Source organism: Fusarium phalaenopsidis (genome assembly GCF_050370095.1).
Source record: "Fusarium phalaenopsidis strain FUZ10S chromosome Unknown contig_32282, whole genome shotgun sequence".
NCBI classification, from domain to species: domain Eukaryota; kingdom Fungi; phylum Ascomycota; class Sordariomycetes; order Hypocreales; family Nectriaceae; genus Fusarium; species Fusarium phalaenopsidis.
In genome coordinates this window covers 33059-54044 of record NW_028145415.1, presented here as the reverse complement: position 1 = coordinate 54044, position 20986 = coordinate 33059, and the positions used below count along the sequence as shown (strand labels likewise).

Here is a 20986-nt window from a genome sequence, read left to right as displayed (position 1 = left end):
AAGTGGTTGAAATAGCCTTGACAGGTCTGACATTTGGATAGCAATTGTGAGATATCAATCACAGCACGATATTCCCGGTCCATCTTTTACGACAAATCCGCCACAAAGTACGTATTCCACATCGTCTACAAGGACTATGTCTGGAGTATTTCATATCCTAATCTATCATCTAGTTGAATCATTCCCCCGTGGCTATCCTTCGTTATCAGCATTCCTTAGCAGCGACCCAGATTTCACAATATTCCGATGCTTCACTCGTTTACACACTCGTGTTTTACTTCACAAACAAGACGACTTGATAGAACTTGAGCAGAAGTTGGATCAACTGGACCTATCGCAAAGTCAAACCAGCCCATATCTTCTTACGACGAATAGACGCCGCGAAGCGAATAAAGAACGGCAGGAACTGTTGGGAAAGATAGAAGAGAAGCTTAAGGAGTATGGTAAGCAAATCAAGCCCAACGAGAGGCTTATCCTCTGAGCTCAATTGGCTAAGGTTGTGTAGACGATTTACTCGCCGCATTCTACACTCATCTCGAGCGCCCCGAGCCGGAAGAGTCAGAGATTCAGAGTGTTGCGAACTGGATGGACGGGAAGAAGCCAGTGGCCTTTGCGGAGTCAATTTTTCTCAACGACTGGAGTGATCTCAGACGAGCGAAGCACTCTGTAGAAAAAGGAGGTCTGGAGACTTTTCTTGGGAGATACGCCGGCGTGTCCAGTTTATGCAAGGTCAGTGAAGCTTCGCCACTGGCTATACGAGGAATTTCGATTCATAAATTCCCCACGTCTTTCATTCCAAAGCTAACTACGTAAACAGGACTCCAACCCGAAGTCGGAGGATCCTCAGATCCAGTTCATCAAGCAGTCTAAAGTCGTAGCCGTCTCACGAGCGTTAACCACCCTCTTCGCCGTGGCCACCCTCGTGATCCCCATTGGGATACTATATGTCGTCAAAGCAGTTCCAACGAGACTTGGGGTCATTGCTGCCTTTACTGGGGTCTTTTCTTCTGCTCTCTGTTGGTTAACATCGTCCCGCAACTACGAGATCTTTTCAGCTACGGCAGCATACTGCGCGGTCATGGTGGTCTTTGTAGGAAGCTTGCCAAATGAGTAGCAGTACATATGAAATGAGCATGTGTTTATTATCGTGTTCTTTGATATTGGGGCCGAGTGAGACGTTATTGAAAACAACAACATGAAATGAGCGTCTAAACAAAAGATGTACCTCTTGAAACTACTCGGGGTTTTTCGTATCGGCATAGAGCAAGTCTAGGAACTCATCTCGTGATAGATTCGGCATCTCTGGGTCTACAAATGGTCCAACCCTGGGTTTCCTAACGATCTTTCTCTTCGGCCGTGAAACGGATCCTCCGGCTTGCTGTTCAAGTTCTGCCTCTCGGAGCAGTTCGACGACTTCGTCAAGGCGGTCCACCATGCCCATCTCGATCCGTTTGACCCTGTCATGGAAGTCACCTGCTGCTGCATCCAACGCTTCAATGTCTCTTCGGATGCGCGGATGGTTTTGTCGTATAAACTCTCGTGACTCAGGATCCGTGAATTCCTGGAATGTCAGGGTTGCCAGGTCAAGGGGTGTCTCGTCGACAGCGGAGATCTTTGTCGGGTCCGCACCCGCACTGAGAAGGGCCTTGACACCTTCAACGTCACCAAAGTATGTGGCTTTATGCAGGGCGGTCCAACCACTATCGTCTTGGTCATCTAGGATGTCTTTCTCGTGGAGCTGGGGGCATAGCGCTAGACATTTCCTGACATAGGATGGTCTTTCGGAACCTCTGCAGACCGCATACTTCAGGATAGTCATCTCAGTACCACTGTTCAAGGTGAAGTAAATGCCAGCCCCAGCGTCAAGGAGTATCTTGACTGCTTCAATATTTCCAAAGCAGATGGCACTAGCCATTGCATCCCCTTTCTCAATGTCGGCACCATTCTTAATCAGCAGGGCTAGCACATCCAGACAGCCTCTCTGTGCCGCTAGAGACATGGCCGTCATATCACCAGAGGCATTCAATGCGCCAATATCGGTTTGTGGCCAACAGAGCAACTCCTCGGCAGCCCGGACTGCATCAAAAAAGGCACAGTAATGCAGCGCATTCAGACTCCTCGGGCCTGGCTTGAAGGAGTTGATGTCTCGAACCAGCGGCAGAAGGAGGGGTATCTTCCAGGCCGAGAAACGCCGGTGTCCACAGCACATGATGGCCGAAGTGGCAATATTGCCTTCTTTCCCGTCGTCCATATTTCCAGTCGTAGCTCCGGATGAAAGCAACTCCTCAAGAATGTATGGCTCGAGGTCCATGTTCTTCACCGCAACTAAGAGCGGTGTCTCGCCCTCGGAATCGAGACCATTGATATCCACTCCCGCGCCACGGAGCGCTTTGATTGTCTCCCGTAGAGCAGCCCGATAGTGCCTGCCGTGACTCATGTACCTCGCAAAGGGAAACGTATGATACCCGAGCATATGGAATGGCGAAAACGACCAGTGGAAGTCTCCACCAGAGACCTCACTTCCCTTGTCGAGAAGCAGTCTGACAATCTGCGGGAAGTGGCAGGCTGCTGCAACATCGAGTGGACTGAAACTGGGATGATGTTCTCGGTAGCCATCCTGATGTTGGGTTGTTCGTGAATTTGTTCTCTTGTTGACATCAGCTCCAAGACGGAGAAAGGCCTTCACAAGGTCCTTGTAGCCTGCCATGATTGCCCAGTGAAGAGGTGTGCCTCGAAGCTCGAGACAGCGGTGGGGAAGGAGGACGGTCATGTCGTGCTCAGCATTCAGCAAGGAGCATATGGCTTTGAGGTGAAATTTCTTCTCCGTCTCTTTCGTCTGGGAGGATGCAACTGTCTCAAGCACCTTGATAGCCTCCTCCTGGCTAAACATGATCAACCAATGGAACGGGTTGGGCTTCTCAGTGTCGATGGTATAGATGTCGGTACAGTGCTGGGCGAGCAGCATTGCAGCGTCCAAGTGGCCATCCCTGCAAGCATCTGTGAATGCATCGGATAGCTCAGGAGGCTCGTACTTCCTCCCCTTTTTGACCAATCTGGAGAAGATCTCAAAGGACTGGATCTTGATAGAGCCGAGGGTTAAAAACTGTTCATCCTCTTTGCCACTACGCTCAATGGCGCCATCGAGGAACATGTCTGGGTTCCTGTAGGTGATATGGGCTGGCTCCTCGTCTATCTCGTGTTCCTGGTCTTCTTCAGGTTCCAGGGCCGCGCGGACTCTCCCGAGAATCGCTCTGGCAACCTCGTTGTGCTCACTCGCTAGTTCAAGATGCTGCAGTACTTTCGAACTGTCGTCGGCAACTCCGTATCCAATCAAGTACATGATGGCCAACTGCAGGTAAGCCTGTGCTCTGCTGTCTTCATCCTTCTCCATCTCGATCGCGTGCTGGAGGAACTCAAATGCTGCGCACTGATTTTCCCAAGGTGGCTGCCTGTTAAGAGAGGCCTGAGCCGATGTCAATGCCCGCTTGTTCTATGCCTAATATGATATACTCACACGAAACATATCTTCTAGTCCATAGCAATGGGTCTGAGGTGTCAAAACCAACGTTCCTACACGCTTGACTGGCGGTAACCTGGCAACTTGCAGGGAAGGGTCGGCTGGAGCGTCCATCGGCACCACCCGGAGATGTTCAGACGTTTTTTCTAGGCGAAGGAGCCGAGCGTATGGACCCTCGTCGGGGGTTATGCTCCTAATCTTCTCGTAGCCAGGTTCGAGAAATGGGCTAGAGCCGTTGACTTCTCGAGGCCGAGGCAGAACCTTTAGGGTTGTGCTTCCTCCTGGAGGAAGGAGGTCGCTGTTGTCAAATCAAGTAAGCACGTGTATGTCGATAGCGAAGAATCACGACGTTACCTTACTCCCTCGGCGAGAGCCTCGACGATCTGATGCATGTTGCCTCGACTCCATATGCTATCCTGCAGGCATAGCGACACTGTGTTCTTCAAGGCTTCGAGTGATTCCTCATCTGGCGGTGCATCAATCGGATCAAGGTGAGCACGACGCTCGTTCAACAACCCTTGCATCTCCAAGCGGGTTGGATTCGAGGGGAACACTCCAATCCTCGACTCAGATTCCTCGTTATCAAGCACCTCAAAGGTAGTTTTCCAGCCATTGAAGAATTCCGTCGCCTTCTCCAAGATGGCGTTTTCTTTCTCCCAAAACATGTCTTCAAGTTCTTCAAGCGGTTTCTCTGTATCGATGAAGGATTTTCCGCGGTTGATAGTCTCCCACAGCAGAAGACCAAACGAGTAGCAATCTGCAGCCTTGAACCGGTTGAAAAGAGGAATTAAGCCATCATGTTTGTCCTCGTCTTGGTCTCTTTGCAGACCGCGGATCTCAGGGGCGTTGTATTTTGGGGTACCGAGATACACGGCTTGTTCGTGGCTCGGATCCTCTTGGAACAAGGCAGACCCAAAGTCGGCAAGCTTTGCCTGGTAGTGGCGCTCATGCTCCTCAATCCTTGTACTGTAGTCGTAGACAAGGACGTTGTCTGGCTTGACGTCTCCGTGGACAATGTTGCAGTCGTGGAGTGCGCGGATGCCCATGGCAACATCAAGGGCGAGAAACCGTCTCTCGATGAGATTGAGGCTCCTTTTTTGAGCAAAATGGCTCAGAGTACCATTCATAGAGTAGCTCATCACCAAGTAAGGCCTCTTACTACCACCCGTGTGGGGGGTCCATCCCCAGGCAATAGCCGAGACAAGGCAAGGATGGGATCGGAGCTTGGGGTGGGTGAGCACGCGCACTTCTCGCTTAACGTTGACGAGTCGCCTAGACTCTGCTCTCAGTTCTCTAGCAGACTCTTCTAGAGCATCCGTCTCACGTCTCATGACGAGGCGTTTGACCGCGACGAAGTGAGGCTGCTCTCCGATTGGGTTGCTGTAGATCTCCTTGCTGACTTCAAAGCTGGTTCCTTGGCCAAGATGACTATCCAAACGCAAGAATTCGTGAGCGACATGAGGGAGTCCGTTCCTAACGACCATCATGACATCCCGCAAGAGGTCCCCCGCTTCAGTGCTAGCTCTGGATACAGAGTCGGCCGCCGCGACGGGTGTCGTGACGGTGCCATCGTCGAAACGTGAGTCCCAGATATTGGAGTCGGATTCTTCCGTCATTGTTGGCTTTCAACAACTCGGATGTTAAAGCTTTTGTCCTTCGGTGTGTTATTGGTGGTGTTGGTGACGGTGATGTTGGTGTACAGTCGGCAGGCAAAGAGGGGTACAGCAGGATATCAGGCTGTAAGGACGCGTCTTCGGGGGCCTCGTTTTCGAATTCAGCCACAAACAATTCAGCCCTTGGCACAGCTGGGCTGACGAGAAACCCGGCTCTTTAAAACTAAAGCAGGCTCTAGAAATTGCGGTTACACAACATGCACTGCCACGTACCCACAACCGACCTGAAGTTGTTCTCTCGTATTTTCTTATCAGAGGAATATCCATGAGCCTTGTCTCGCTCATACCCAAAAAGAGAAACGGTTTATAGGTTATAGCAATTATTTCCCAAATACCTTTGCTATCAGCGCATCGTGATAGTTTTGGGGTTCTTCGTACCGTATCCATTCAGTTAATAGTAGAATGCTTCTGGACCTCATATCAAAACCTAGCCTAGTGTAGGTAGAGAACATTCAGAGTAGAGACTTTTCATCGAAACTTCCCCATGTTCCCATCGACCGCCAAGAACTTCATCCACTTACGTTGTCCGATGCAAGACAAGGATTTCGATGCCGCTGCGGCCCTCAACGTAATCACCGAGGCTAAGATCAAGTAGGACTGAGCTGTCTATGCGTTGCACACCGGTTGCAGCAACACATCTCGTATCTGGTTTCAGATGGCGTTTGTGTCAATTTCTACCACGGCATAAAATGGCCAATCAATCAGCTTCAATACAGCCAGAAACCTTCTGTAGGGGTGCTTTTCAATTATCTTCTCTTGTCCCAGCTTGATTGCGTACGTCTCGCGCCACAGCTCTCTCCATAGGCGTTGGTTGGTCAGGCGCCAACGCCAACAACACTCAATAGTAGCCTGGCATCCACGGCAGAGCGGTCGATGGTGGCTGTGCTGGCATTTGGTTTACGTGGTGCAAAGTGTAGGACCCGTCGTTGTCGGCTTGTCACACTGCATCTCTTTGTCCTCACTATCTAGATGTGTAACGGTTCTACGCAAACAACCTTACCTGACCGTATGGGCTATCGTGGTGTCAAAGTGTGGCACTTGAAAGCTGCAAGCTCGTTTCGTAAAAAATATTATTGGATGTTTCGATTCCGGTTCTCTCTGCCGCGTTGGAGCTATAAAGGTGAGGAGGTGTTGGTGTAATCTAATATCTCAGACTCGGGTGTATTTATATACCACTAAGCTACCACGAAAAATAGGAATGAGCTACTCAGCTGTCGAAGTCGCCACGTTGTTTATCCATTCAGCTGTTGTCCCTTCTTCACCTTTATACACCCTTAGGCCATGGGGCCCGAGTATGTCCCTCTTGACCAGAGACCAAGAACGGGCTTTGTTCAAGCCGCAGATTTGGACTCTGCTCCGGAACTCTCGTACGGCGTACCAACCAAAAAGAGTTCATGGAACACCATCGATGTTCTGGCTTTGATGGTTTCCTACCTATGCTGTGCCCTCTGCTTCATTGTTGTCGCGCCATCCTTCCCCCTCGCTTGGACGCTCGGCTTCAACTCACAAATCGTCGCCCTGGGCTTTCTCATCTCCATCATGACCATGTGCAACAAGAGAATCGCGACTCGCTTCCTCGTTAGCGTGGAGATTAGATGGGGGAGCTCGGCCCTACAAAACCTCGAAGCCATCCTCGGATCATCCATCTTCATTCCAAAGAGCGACTTGGTGTGCCGCGTCGCTATCCTTATTCTTTCCGCCCTGCCACTCGTCCTCAGTGCCTCTTACAAAACCTTTTCGGGAGGAAGTGTCATGAACACCGTCACTGATAGGTCAATTGTTAAATACGGAGCTTTCAGCCGGCCGTTAGTTGAAGGCACCCAACAGTCCTACTCCCTGATCGACACCATGTCAGCCTTTAAGCGAGCAAGCCTTACCCAGCCGAGCCCCTGCCAAAGCCATATGGGTACAACATAGTCCTTCTCGGAAACGAAGATGTTGTCCTGCTCGATATGCCCAACTCAACTATCTTGGAAAAGGTGCAAAGCAAGTTGGGGGTCAGCGAAAGCATGATCCTGTCAGCCAAGATACGCGGCACGCTTGCCAGGTATAATTCATCTACTCCAGAATTACTCCGCAGCGACTATTTCTGGAAGACCTACATGAGCAGAACCACAACGATGACATCACATCGAAAATGGCGTATGGTATTTGCTTCTGGCCTCGATCCAACGGTCTGGGCCGCCATCGGAGGCTATTGGAATACCGACCCGGAGCGTGAGTCGGAACTTTGGATTGAGGATTACTTCGACTGGGCTGAGCCAGAAGTCACAGCCTTCCGCAAGTCAATATTCGCGATGATTTTCGACGTCTACCGCGTTCCATGCTCGGCAACATGGGAAATTGTTCCTGGCGAAGTCCATCTTCTCTCCGCAAACTGCAAGATCAATCAGGCTCGGATAATCAAGACGTCGATGCTACCTTCTAACCCCAACTTTCAAGTGAAGGCCTTTGTGGATGCCGTACCATTCGGTATTTTTGAGGTGTGGCCAAAGAAGACAAATGATCCCTGGACGGTTCCGTTGTCTGCCATGACAGTTGCAGCTATTCATCAAAATCGGTGGAAACACATGCTTCAGGGGGACTATATTCACACCCCGGAAATACCGTTCGTAAGTGAGGTTTCATACAACACTTCCCATGAGATCATAAGCATTAAACGAGACGCCGTGCGAGCGAAAGTTGGCTTATACATGGTGTTTGCCACTCTACCACTTCTGAGCACGGCAATGTGGCTTGTCAATGTCTATCTGTACTCCACGCCCGTCACTAGCAACTTTGGCCTTACGTCAATCCTTGCGAGCATTGATGCCAGGACTTTGGGTATTCTGTCTGGTGCAGGGCTGTCCGGGGAACTCCGCACGCGGGTGCGATTGAACTTCACCGTAGAAGAGGTCGAGTCGAGGCTCTCTGATAACAGAGTAGGCGCCAGAATTATTTCGCAACTGAGTTCGGCAGAGAAGAATGAGCAGGAGGCAGCAGGTAGGGTTCTCCAGGGAAGGAAATATGCATAAAGGGGTGGGTCTAGTGGCTAGTAGGGAGATAACACACATAATAGTAAAGAAACGACGGGACCATATCGGTGGGTTATGGGCAGGGCACAGACACAGAGATGTGCGTGATAAAATTGGATCTCCATCAGTGGCTTGGGCGTGGCAGTGGAGAAGATGATGGGAGACAAAGGGGAAAACATTTTCCTACCTACCCTAGAGAGGAACCAATTTCACAGAGTTTTCTACGTAATTATTTATCATAGAGTCCAATGGGTTTCTAGCTTCATAATGAGTCTACCGATGAAGATAATGGCAACTTAGAATAGAATACACATGGCGACTTAGCAAGACTAATATGCAAACACCTAACGAGATGAAAGTTCGACAAGGAATAGGATTGTTGATGATGCCACTTCACCACCAGCTAAACCCACACTGTCTCCGCAACCAGAATTCCCACGACTCATGAACCGACAACTGAAGGCCCAGTGCAACCAACCCAAGGGGGGCTGGCGCAACGGTAGCGCGGTAAGTCACTTCAGGTGATCCATCTCCTCCAACATGTTACTAATTCCCTCATTAGTCAGATTCCAGTACACCGGAATCTCCTGAAGGTTAAGGGTTCAAATCCCTTGTCCCTCATCTCCTTACAACTCTTTCTTTTTTTGCATCTTTTGCCTATTGATGAAGCGACGGGTTCTTAACGGCTCTCGAAGTCAAGTTAGTCATCGAAGGGGGGCTGGCGCAACGGTAGCGCGGTAAGCATCAAATGGGTCCCATCTCATAAATCACTCAACTAACTCCCCTCATAGTCAGATTCCAGTGCACTGGGATCTCCTGAAGGTTAAGGGTTCAAATCCCTTGTCCCTCATCTCCGATCATCTGTTTCTTTTTTGCCCTTGGCCAGGGTAGATTGTCTTTTTGTTCCATAGTTTCACCCCGAATCCTTGGAGGTCGGTGGGCGGATGTCTACTTGCTTGGCAGTGAAGAGAGAAAAGACCGCATTGTTGATTTTGGGCCAATTACTGGTCCTGAACCAGGCAGTCAATTATAATTTTATATGTTTTGCAAATAGGTAGAAAAATGCGCCATATTTCCTGCGTGAACTGGCCTGTCTATCGCATATTTATGGCTTGCAGACGCAACGACCATACTTAAATAGTGAAGATCTTGTTGCCTGAGAGGGCCGGCGTTTATTTTCTTCCACGAGCACCAGCTGGCCTTGATTGGTCAAGGCATGGATATGGGCGCTCATGGAAAGTCTTATTGTCATAGGACCAAAGGAACTACAGCGGCTGGCCCATTCCCTGTCACGCCTTGATAGAAGCTCGCAGTTTTTCCCTTTCCTGTTTCCTTTTCTAGACTAGCATGTATTCCAATAGGCCACTACAATCTAAACATTACGCTCAGTGCAAAGTCAATTGCCTTGACGGGTCGTCGGTGAAAGTGATGCACATCATTACAGGCTAGTGAGGCATCTATTCAGCGAATTACCTAGGCAAGCTAGTCAGTTACCCAGCCACTCTCCTCTTCAGTACAGCTTCTATCCGGTCCATTCACACCGCTTCCCCATATCCCGGTGACTGGATAGTTCTTGGCATAAATGCTTGATTCCCCGGCAACGTCATTGACAACGGGCAAGTAAGTGATCAGCACGACCCAGCCTCTCTACCCCTCACGGCAAGGCCATTTTCCGTCCACACATGCAATTTGCGCACTTAGTTCTACACTCGAGCGAGATCCGGTCCTTAGCTTCAATCGCGTGACATTTTTATTGGGGCGCATCCATATATCGTCCTATGCACCTTTATGTACTTCGGAGGTTTGCATCCCGAGTTCCATGCTCAGAGACAAGATGTAACCCTGGAAATTGGCCAGGACCTACAAGGCCTGTCCCTTTTTTTATTGGGCCGCATGGGATAGAGTGAACAAACTCAACCGGGGCCCCACGTGAAACTTCCGTTTCGGCTTATTAGCCTGATGGAGAAGTCGGCCTTGTCCCAGTGGGAGAAGCTTAAGTCGTCCGTTGAGGTGGAATAAATCCTCCAGTAGAGTTGGAGCTCGTGTTTGTGCATCTCGTGAGCATTATGCCTGGGCGGTGACCGCCAGTTAGCTCAGCCGCGCTGGACAAGTGTATAAAGAGAGCCGGGAATCTGACATGAAACTTGAGGTAAACGGTTCGTTTCAGCATCATCTGCTCAATGGTCTCTTGGAACCTCTTCACCCTGGCTCTCGGGCTGTTCGGTTCGGCTCGTGCCTTTACCAACCCCATCCGCAACCCGGGTGGTGGTGATCCTCAGGTTACCTATTTTGACGGTTACTACTACCTCATCTCTACCGAGTGGACCAACCTTCAGCTGTCTCGCGCAAAGACTATTGAGGGTCTTAAGACGGCCACTCCCAAGGTCATCTACACGGATACCAATGCCTCTCGTTGCTGCAACGTGTGGGCTCCTGAGATTCACTACTTTGATGGAAAGTGGTATCTCTACTACACTGCCGGATTGGCTGGTGACAACCTGGACGGCCAGCGCTCACATGTCCTCAAGGGTAAGTTGTTTGTCCCAAAGTCATGAATATGCGCTGATCAATATGCAGGTGGAGCCTCTCCATGGGATTCTTGGTCCTACGGTGCCCAGCTCACCAACGACTGGGGCATTGACGGTACCATCCTTCGCTTCAACGGCTGGGGCAACTACTTTGTCTACTCCTGCATGACCGGAGTCAAGCACCAGTCGACCTGCGTCCGAAAGCTCGGCTCCAACTACATGTCAGTTGGAGACCTCAGCATCATCTCCCAGCCCGATCAGTCCTGGGAGCAGTCCGGAGTTCCCGTGCAAGAGGGCCAGAACGCGCTCTACTTTGGCGGCAAGACCTACATCGCCTACTCTGCCAACTACTGCTGGACCCCCGACTACTGCGTTGCTCTGCTGGAGTGGGATGGCAAGACTGATCCCGCCAAGGCCGTTGCCTGGAAGAAGTCCAACGGCTGCGTTCTCAAGAGCGGCAACGGCAGCTACGGAACCGGACACAACAGCTTCTTCAGAAGCCCCGATGGCAAGGACACCTGGATCACTTTCCATGCGACTTCCAACAAGAACGGCGCGTGTGATGATTCGCGATATGCCATGGTTCAGCCTCTGACTGCCAATGCTGACGGCACGCCCAACTTTGGAAAGGTTCAGGCCTTTTCTTATCAATGGGCAGAGCCCAAGGCCTAATGTGCCATTGCATGAATGCCACGATTGATGTGAAAATGAAATCGGAGCCAGGAATGGTGACTGGCGGATTGATGCTAGTATTTATAGGCAAATATTGAGCATGTACATAGCTATGCTACATCTATAACTTCCCTTGAGTCAAACAAATTATCTGCGAATTCTGTACCCGTACAGTTCTATAAACGTGTGACGCCCTGTGCTGTTTTGCGATTATAGCCATGGCAAGTTTGCCCTTAAAACACCTTGAGAAGTTTCTTGTCGGTGTACAGCAACCTCGAGACAAGGGTGATCGCAGATCCCGCGAGGCACATGACGCCTCCAAATATTTTGACATCTAGCCAGCCGTTGGTCGAATTTTGAAGGATTGCACCACCAATGGGTGCCATTGTGAGGGCTGGGATAGAAATGGCGAGGAGTAGGACACCCAGCCGGTAGCCAATCTCGGCTGGAGGAGACACCGAGATGGGGAGGGCACCGGAAAGGCCTATGAAGGCTCCCGAAGCGAAACCAAACATGATAGCGAAACCAATAGCGATAGAGGAGTGTTTGGCGGGGATCCAGACAGCGAACTCGGTGATTCCAGACAGAGTACAAGCGATGATGAACATGTTCCATCTTCCGATTATATCAGCGCCATAGCCGGCAACCAGACGGCCGAAGAGACTTGGAATGTAAGCCTCATTGTTACTTGAAGTTTGTAAGGGCCAGTGAGAATCGACATACCTTGCAGCATTGAAGATGGACACCAAGTATTGAGCCATTGCGTCTGAAACATGCGCCTCCTGAAAGGCCTGTACAGCCAAATAGTCGATTGGAATGAATATCCCATAAGTCAAGACAAAGACTCCCAACAGTAGCATGGCAAACGGGATCTCTGTGAAAGGTGCAGCATAACGACCGGCGGGCATCTTTTTGGGCACGGGCTTCGTTCTCGGACGGACCGTGATGATCGCAATGATTTGCAACCCAAGAATGAGAAATGCTGCTGTCCTCATCGCCCAAGGGTACCCGGTGCTCTTGATCATGCGGCTGATCATTATGGGGAAGATGACACCGCCGACTGATGAGCCAGTCGCCATGATGCCCATAGCCGCTCCGCGCCTCTTAGAGAACCAAGTGGTCATACAGGCAAGTGCTGCATCGTACATATTCAGTTAGCATGAAAATTATGAATAAAAGAATACGTTTGACTTACCAGGTGAGTATAAGCATGCAACACCAATGGCACTGCAGATCCCCTGGGACAGGATGAACTGATAGTACGTTTTGGCCAGCGACGCCATCATCAGTCCAAAGACGTGAAGAAGTGTTCCGCCAATGATAAGAGGTCTCGGTCCATACTTGTCAAATAGTATGCCAACGATAGGCCCTAATGCGAAGAGGAAGAAGATTTGGAGCGACGGGATCCAGGCGATGGTACTGCTGGAGTAGTCCTTGAGAGGTCCAACCTCGTAATACTGCTGGAAGCTTCCCACACCTAGTAGAAAACGACATTCATTAGTACAGCCGAGACTTGGGATGGCAATCACAATTGAGAGGCTACGGACTGTTGATCCACCCTGGGCTGGAGAAAGAGCAGCACCAGGCTCCCAGGACGACCAGCCATGCAGCAGCACCGCTCTCTGGGGGCCCATCGGGGATTTGGTCTCGAGTGTCTTCGGTGTCTCTTTCTGTCTCGCCACCAAGACTAGAATCTGGAGGTGTGTTTTTCGGGTCGTGCAAGGAGGGAATGGCGTTGTCCACACTGGTCATGGCAAAGATGCAAGTGGAAGGAAGACGAAACACCGAATGTAAGGCCACAAAGATTGAGCAAGAAAATATGCAGCTGTATATACAGTGGTGTTTCTAATTCCTTTTCAACATCGGGAGTCAATTTATTTATAGGTCGCATAGCCAATGAATCGACACCCTAGAGGAGACGGACGATGGGCGGATGATGCGGAGGGTCAAGCGACTCGTGATTGGCGCTGACTGCGGAGATAGCAAAGGCGGCGGATGATCCGGAGAGTTTCCTACTTTCTCTTCTCCTCGCACCTCCGACCTCCTCGCCGTCTGATGTTCGACTTCCTTGAGAAAGATGGGCCTACCTGATGGATCTCCAATTCTCCTCCGCCCGCACCCAGGCCGCCGCCGGGACAAGCCGCAGCTGTCATGTAATTCCTGCCGTCAGCGAAAGTGCGTTTGGACCGCCTCCTCCAGTCACATCCGAGTGGTGCTAACACTGTGACCAGGCGGAAGTGTGACCGCCAAAGGCCCTGCTCTCATTGTGTAGTGAGTTATCCCAAGAGTAAGAGTGGCGGAGGATGTTGAAGCTTATGATGCAATGCTGTCCAGAAACGGCACCTTGAGTCTACATGCACTTACACCGATTCCTCATCGCCATTTTCTGCGTCTAGACAGCCACAAATTGTTTCCCCTGTTACCTATAATAGCAGTCCATATGCTAGCGGGCTAGGCGGGCTTGCGACGCCCAGCAGTTTGGCTTCCGTTCCATCGCCAGAGGCCACGGACTTGCACTTGACCAGATCTGGAACCGGCTTCAAAGATTCGACTCACTGGACAACTGTTTTGAGCGGCGTCACAGAAACCGAGGATCCTGTTCAAGCAGAGACTGCGTTTGGCGATGGCTCATCGCCCCTCGACCAGACTGTCCTCCTCTTTGAAGGGTGTAAACGCGTCACGCAACAAGAGCTCCTGGATGCGTTACCGCCAAGGAAGGAATCTGATGCATTAGTCGCATTCTACTTTCGGGCCCAGGAATATCGATGTATGAAACACAGAAAATAGAGCACGGTCACCCACACATGCTGACTCTTTATCCAAACAGCTGTGATACACCCGACGGAGTTCTTGAAGAGGGTAAGTCTTCACCCATACCGTCAAGGGCCTACTGACAACTAACTACTATGGTCAAGTATAACACATTCTGGGGAGATCCCAGCGCGGCTTCTATTTCCTGGTTCGGACTCTTGTACAGCATCTTTTGCCTCACCACACAAGTTCAGAGCCAGGAGCGCTACCTCTCAAGGGCCCAGGAAACCGTTGCTTGTCCCTCGCAATCGACAGCGATGACAAGGATACTGATCTACAGGGAAAAGGTTGTCCAGTGCCTTTTACAAGCTCAGTTTGCCAAAGGAGGCCCAAATATCATAGAGACGCTTGTTCACTACATCGTTATTGAGAACAACCTGAACAAGGACTCCAACATTAGAGTTTGGCTCTTGATGGGTAATATTGTTCAAATAGGTACGTCTCCATTAGAAATTTAGCTAGGAAAGCTGTTAAACAGGGTTTGGGCAGCCATTCGCATGGGCTACCATAGAGACCCCCGGCACTTCAAGTCCTTATCCCCATACCAAGGTGAGATGAGGCGCCGGATGTGGGCCATGGTTTACTCGCTTGACACAGGATTCGCAACTCAAATGGGCCTTCCAAGTAGCATCAAGCACTCACTCAGCGACACCACGCCACCTCGAAACCTACAGAACAGTGACTTTGACGCCAGCTCGACTGAACTACCGCCGACGAGACCTATTGACGAGCTTACCTCGAGCACTGTGATTATTGCCAAGTTTCATATCGCCGTCTGTATGGGCGTCGTATCCGACATGGTCTCCAGTCCTCATACACTTACCCACGAGGACATTCTGTCGGCAAATGGGAAACTAGACACGACATATTCAAGCCTTCCTAGCCCGTGCCAATTCCGTCCCATTTCCGAGTCACTGCTGGACCCTCCAAGCGTCGTATCTCAGGCAAGTAGCATGGCTATCCCTCAAAGTAGAGGGTACGCAGACCTGCTGACATGTTCTTCCCCCGGGCAGCGAATCAACTTTTACATGCACTACCAGAGAGCCAGAATTCTCATCAACTGGAAGTTCCTTGGTACATCCAAGGAACCGACTGACAGCGACCAGTCCTGGAGTATTGTCATCGAGGCAGCCTTGGAGATCCTGCGGCTGCAGCACCTCATGGCGGAGGAGACCGAGGTCTTGGACGCGTCCAGGCCTACTGGCATTCCCGACTCTTGTTTCATGAACAACGGCTACTTTTTAGCAGCCAGCGTCGCATGCTTTATCGTTCAGCATCGCAATGACAAACTGCCGCCTCAAGATTCGACCGAAGTACGGAGCCTACTGGAAAGAAGCCTCGCCATCTGGAGTAGCACAAACGACTTTTCCAGAGAAGCAAGCAAAGTAGTCATGGCTCTGAGAGTCGTGCTCGGAAAGCCAGAGGAACCTGAGTCTCAAACGAGCGAAGGTCAGAACCCAACACATCAGAACAAAGATTTGGATCTGACAAGTCTTGCAGTACCTGATTATGGCAGAGGTGACATTCCGTTTTCTAGTTTCACATCATTCTTTGATGACCTTCCTTTGATGATGGCAGACGCTGATAATACGGGTTTTCCTTCACTAATGGATTATTGGCCACAAGGAGATGGGAGTATGTAGATCCTATGTTTGAGATGAGACACAAGAGATATCAATACCAACAATACTGAGGTCCTAGTCTGTCAAGTGTAGCCTCGCCCATTGCAATCTTCACAAGACACTCGATAAACTCCCGACCCACGACAGTTCCAACATCTAACCATGACGACTCTGGTCCCACCACACTCATCACAGTCACCGCCGTCACAGTCACCGCACTTTTGTCGCAACTCGCCCGAACCATCGCACCCTTGACACTCTATAGTCACCATTGCGCTTCCGCTGCAGGTGGAGCAATCTGCCATGTTGTAGGATGGAGTCTGAGAAAGGTCAGTGATATCAGGGGCGAGCGGGATAGACCTCACATTAAGCGTTGTTTTGGGTCAAAGACGTGGGTTGAGAAAAGATTATTCTTCTGGCTTGTCAGATTTGGTTCGATCAGGTCCTGTGCGCTGCTTTTGTAATAATCTCATCGCAGCTCGAGCAGTGAGGCTGTCGACGTCGCATGCGATGAAACTCTGCACTTTTACCACACTCAGTCGCCATTCTCTTGAGCCCATTTGTGATTTAAGACAGCCCACTTGTGTTACGTCCGGCTGCTGTAGAAGTAACCTTATCATATCACATAGACAGGGCGGAAGGTTGCCGGGATGTGAAAGAGCGTCATTTGGCATTGGCCTGTAGTGTGCACATTGTCCCAATCATGACAAATAAGTAGTCATCGCTGATAGACAAACCATGCAGAACCTTGCACTTTTACCCCTCAATGGCGAACTCGGGCACAAGTCGATCCGCAGGGCCTGGATAGTTGCGGGCATTTTGGGAAAACAGGAATTGGCAGCTTGGAAGACGGTATCCTCGAAGAATTAGGAGAACCCCATTCCCGCTTTTCCCCGCATGATATCCGAGCCGGTCTCACAAGCCCACTGCTCGGAGACCAAAAACGGTAAGTCCGGGTCTCCGAAACCTGTTAGCATCGACGGGGCTCCCCAGCAGTTGATAACGCCCTTGACGTTAACGTCAAAGACGAAATCCAATTCTGCGTCATCTTGGTCAACGACACAAGCGATATTGTGAGAGTTTGGGATGACGCCCGCCAAGTTCGCTGCTCCGTCTAGACGATCGGAATGTTCGATAGTCTTGCCGATCTAGTCTTCGACTTGCTGCTGGCTCCTCACATCGACCTTTTATGAGTACAGAGGGGCGTATTGAGCCTTGGTCAAATCTGAGTTTGGTGTTTTTGAAGGTCCTTGTTGTGACACGCTCTAGCGATGCGTCCTAAATATCGCATAAGGAGACGGATGCGCCACGACTGAGAAGGAGCTCAACCATTGCCAGACCGATGCCCGATGCCCCGCTAGTAACTGCGTAGACTTTTCCATTTAGAAATATCCTGGGCGGTAGGTTATGAGGGATGCAAAGATGAAAAATACGTATGTAGTCCTGCTACTTAAAACCTGCGCCGCATATACAATATTATTTCCATCCCCTTTAGGACGAACATAAAAATTCTACGGAAATCACCTGGATTGGCAATTCCGACATCTCAGAGTTGACGCAACATGAGGCCGGGGCTCACACCTGTTCGACGCCCGAGCCTGTGCCTCATCGCATGATGCACAGATAGCCCGGAGATCCCAAAGGGGTAAAGTGTTGATGAAGCTCAATATCTCAAAACACAAACATCCCGTTCATTCCTGTCTCGTACTATCACTTTCCTTATACACAATAAACAAGATGAACGGGCACCAAGCTAGAGAACCTCAAAAGAAGGAGGTCATTGTTGACGGACTCCTTGTCGACCTGGATGGGACGCTCATCGACTCAACAGAAGCGGTTGTCAAGCATTGGGCAGAGTAAGTGATGACTTGAGACAGAGCCTGTAGGCCAAACTGACATCTTCCAGTGTAGGGAAGAAAATCAACGTCGATCCAAGAGTTATCCTCGAGATGTCGCATGGTCGTCGCAGCCTCGATGTGCTGCAAGTCGTTGCGCCAGATTTCGCTACCTGGGACTGTAAGTCGTCGTGATGACCTCAAAAGCCCATGTACTTGGCTGACTGCTTTTAGTCGTAAGGTCCATTGAAGGCGTGATTCCGGTCAATCACGGTTATCTGGCCAAGGAGATTCCAGGCGCTGTCGACTTCCTTTCCGCTCTCGCCGCGCATTCTGTGCCCTGGGCTCTTGTGACGTCGAGCACCCTACCACTCGTACAACAATGGCGGGAAACGCGGAAGCTACCACTGCCGACGGCGCTGGAACTCGCCGTCACGGCAGAGTCTGTGGAGAACGGCAAGCCAGATCCTGCTGCTTATGTGCTGGGGCGTGAAAGGCTCGGCATGGTTGATGAACGGTTTGACATACTTGTCATTGAAGATAGCCCCGCGGGCATTGCGGCCGGCAAGGCAGCGGGTTGCAAGGTTATCGGCTTACTAACTAGCCATACATACGAGCAGATTGCGTCGTCGGCTCCCGACTGGATCCTACAGGATCTGCGGTCGCTGAAGATCTTGCGAAAGACAAATGGGAAAGTGGTAGTTGAGATGTTCCTTGTGAGGAACAAAGTATAAACAGGGTGGCATGGATGCAAGAGCGTTAATTGGAAAGGATGGTGGTTAAAGACAATGAGTTAGGGGGAAAGCATGTTAAGCCATTTTAGGCTACAGCGTAGACTTTTTTTTTTTTTTTTAATATTTTTACATCAGCTACTTCCGTCCCGCTCGCACTCTACCTGACTCGTTTCTTACACCACCATGACCGCCCGACCGTGACCTCACGATCGGAGGTGTTAACCTTTAACTTTCATATTCTTTCATACCTACCTACATTAGAACCTTATGGTCAAAATGCAGCCCGACGGTAGTGGCGATATCCCAATGACGGCGACTTTTCGCGTCAGCACGGCCAACGATTTCCTCCCCAGCTCCCAGCTCATCCGTTCCAATCGAAGTCGCCTCTCGTCCAAGGCCTGCCGCATGTGCCGGGCGCGAAAGGTGAAATGCCATCTAGGCGACAACTCTAGCGAAAGTTCCTGCCGTGCGTGTAGGCAAGCTAACATGGAATGTGTCTGGGACACGACAGACGGGCGGAAACGACGTAAACTGCATGTTAGACATGAGCAGGCGGCGGGCGGTAGCACTGAAGCGCATCCATCTCGGGCTGGCGGATCCCCGAAAGAGCATTTGCCATCACAGGTGAACGCAGAGACGAGGCCTGCGAATCAGCTTATCTTGCCAGATCTTGAAAGCGATCCCCCAAGTTTGTTTGGGATTGGCGACCCTGCATATTCATTCGACCGCGGCCATTCTCCAATGCCAATGCCGTGGCCCCAAGCAGGAATTTTGAACATGGACAATGAAGGCCTAGGGACCATGGCCATGTCGCCAGCGTGGCCTGTTGTTGAAGACTATCTTCTGAATCTCGACACTGTCACTTTACTAAGTGAGCATAACGATTCGGCCTCGGTTGCCATCCCCGCCGCAAAGGCGCGACCAAAACAAATTCGTCTCCGCATATTCCGACGATACGGCCCAACAGCGGTGGCTCCTGGCCTGAAGCGACTCTCCGTCGCTATAGGAGCGCGTCCTGATCGCAGTTCAAGGCCACTGTTGGAAGACCTGGGTGACGCAGATATGTCCATTAGCACGCAACAGACGCCTTCTTCCGTCACTTCTCCAGGCTGTCGATCTGATGTGGTGCCAGATTGCTTCTACGGACTGCCTTTCGACACGGTATATCGGGCCCTCGATGTCTTCTTCCAGACCTTTGGCGGCCATTTTCCTTTTCTCAACAAACATATCCTTGCAAGCCACGTCCGTTCAAGGCAAGCATCCAAGTTCCTCATTAGCTCCGTCTTGGCCCTGACAGCTCGCTTTTGCCCGGCCGACATGTTTCAGTTGACGACAGACAGCGATTCGGAACCAGGTCATGAATGTCGGACGGGGGCACAGTTCCTCAAAGCCGCCAAGGAACAACTCATATGTCTCTTGGCGGTCCCTGCACCCGACGTGGTTGCTGGGCTCATTGTCCTTTCCTGGGCAGAATTTGGAAGCAACAGTGGCGAAGGAGGCTTGTGGATGTTCTCGGGCATGGCCATCCGCATGGCCCAGGACCTCGGCCTTCATCGCTCTGACACGACCGACCTCGATCCGCGAGCGGCTTTCTATGATCACGCTCCACCTACTCCGCAGGGCATTCGCGTCCCCACTGACCAACAGTCTATTCTTCATCAGCAAAAGTCGAGGCTTGTCATGTTTTGGTCTGTCTTCACCTTGGACGTCTATGTCTCCTTGGTTATGGGACGTCCGCCCACCATCAGACGTGCCGAGATCGAGGTGCCGCTCCCGACCTCGGACGACATGAAGCCGGTGCACCTCGACTTTGACGGTTCTCACAAGATGTGCCACTTCATCTTTCCTGCAATGGCACGTTCCATGTACGCCTTTTCTGAAGCTGTTGAGCTATTCAACTTGAACAAGGGCGCCGAATCTACCTACCCCCTTAAAGAAATCGACGACCTTGAGAAGAAGGTGGCACAATGCCACAAGCAGCTCGACGCTAGTCTTCTCTTCAGTACGGATACCTACAGAAAGTCTTTGAGTGATGGACATGACGGCCTCTTTTTGATGCTCCACCTCTACTTCTACACCTTTGCCGCACTCTTATCAACCAGAAGATCTCACTCACGTATTGCGCATGAGAAGAGCAAGAGATCTGCTCAGGTTGCGTGCCACAAGATTCTGCAGACTCTGGCGATTGCTGAAGCCATCGACGATAAGGGGTACACGGCGACTCCCTTCCTGGCATATAGCATCTTTGTCGTAGCGTCCACGTTGCTGGAAGACATGGAGGTCGACACCGAAGGAGCTGGCGATTTCATCACTGCAGTCGATTTTGCGGATATTGATTTTCTCAACCAGAAGCTCCGCGAGATGTCTCGCTTCTTTCATGGTGTCAATGCAACCATCGATGCTATCGACCTGAAGAGGCGAGGTTGGGGACCCGACAGCAGCAACGACACGGAGGACGGGGGAGATGCGGAACGTCACTCCGTTCTCGAGCTTCAAGACGGGGGTATTATCAACAGGTACACAATTCCTACAACTACTAACGAAGGAAACCCGAGCCTTTGATATGCACAACTACTTATA

At 50.9% G+C, this 20986-nt stretch overlaps 7 protein-coding genes and 2 non-coding genes across 9 annotated transcripts; 7 read left to right on the top strand and 2 right to left on the bottom strand.

Moving 5' to 3' along the window:
- Positions 1 to 1234: 1234 nt before the first annotated feature.
- Positions 1235 to 5133, bottom strand: LRP88_01768 (uncharacterized protein; the record flags this gene model as incomplete). Its single annotated transcript, XM_083238442.1, has 3 exons — positions 1235 to 3463; positions 3515 to 3815; positions 3872 to 5133. 3 exons carry the CDS (start codon positions 5131 to 5133, stop codon positions 1235 to 1237), a joined length of 3792 nt encoding a protein of 1263 aa, XP_083105550.1.
- Positions 5134 to 6471: 1338 nt separating this feature from the next.
- On the top strand, positions 6472 to 7107 carry LRP88_01767 (uncharacterized protein; the record flags this gene model as incomplete). Its single annotated transcript, XM_083238441.1, has 1 exon — positions 6472 to 7107. The coding sequence occupies one exon, from the start codon at positions 6472 to 6474 to the stop codon at positions 7105 to 7107; it is 636 nt and encodes a 211-aa protein (XP_083105549.1).
- Positions 7108 to 8686: 1579 nt separating this feature from the next.
- LRP88_01766 lies at positions 8687 to 8825 on the top strand. The gene has a single exon. It is a non-coding gene; the product is annotated as a tRNA-OTHER (tRNA).
- Positions 8826 to 8916: 91 nt separating this feature from the next.
- On the top strand, positions 8917 to 9054 carry LRP88_01765. The gene has a single exon. It is a non-coding gene; the product is annotated as a tRNA-OTHER (tRNA).
- Positions 9055 to 10384: 1330 nt separating this feature from the next.
- LRP88_01764 (glycosyl hydrolase) lies at positions 10385 to 11404 on the top strand (the record flags this gene model as incomplete). Its single annotated transcript, XM_083238440.1, has 3 exons — positions 10385 to 10662; positions 10715 to 10737; positions 10788 to 11404. 3 exons carry the CDS (start codon positions 10385 to 10387, stop codon positions 11402 to 11404), a joined length of 918 nt encoding a protein of 305 aa, XP_083105548.1.
- A 233-nt stretch (positions 11405 to 11637) lies between these two features.
- Positions 11638 to 13156, bottom strand: LRP88_01763 (uncharacterized protein; the record flags this gene model as incomplete). Its single annotated transcript, XM_083238439.1, has 4 exons — positions 11638 to 12067; positions 12128 to 12539; positions 12624 to 12881; positions 12952 to 13156. 4 exons carry the CDS (start codon positions 13154 to 13156, stop codon positions 11638 to 11640), a joined length of 1305 nt encoding a protein of 434 aa, XP_083105547.1.
- A 1316-nt stretch (positions 13157 to 14472) lies between these two features.
- LRP88_01762 (fungal specific transcription factor domain-containing protein) lies at positions 14473 to 15722 on the top strand (the record flags this gene model as incomplete). The annotated part of the gene is made up of 3 exons (XM_083238438.1): positions 14473 to 14650; positions 14813 to 15647; positions 15716 to 15722. 3 exons carry the CDS (start codon positions 14473 to 14475, stop codon positions 15720 to 15722), a joined length of 1020 nt encoding a protein of 339 aa, XP_083105546.1.
- Positions 15723 to 17574: 1852 nt separating this feature from the next.
- LRP88_01761 (HAD-like domain-containing protein) lies at positions 17575 to 18406 on the top strand (the record flags this gene model as incomplete). The annotated part of the gene is made up of 3 exons (XM_083238437.1): positions 17575 to 17693; positions 17744 to 17853; positions 17907 to 18406. 3 exons carry the CDS (start codon positions 17575 to 17577, stop codon positions 18404 to 18406), a joined length of 729 nt encoding a protein of 242 aa, XP_083105545.1.
- A 741-nt stretch (positions 18407 to 19147) lies between these two features.
- LRP88_01760 (transcription factor domain-containing protein) lies at positions 19148 to 20968 on the top strand (the record flags this gene model as incomplete). The annotated part of the gene is made up of 1 exon (XM_083238436.1): positions 19148 to 20968. One exon carries the CDS (start codon positions 19148 to 19150, stop codon positions 20966 to 20968), a length of 1821 nt encoding a protein of 606 aa, XP_083105544.1.
- Between the last annotated feature and the right edge of the window lie 18 nt (positions 20969 to 20986).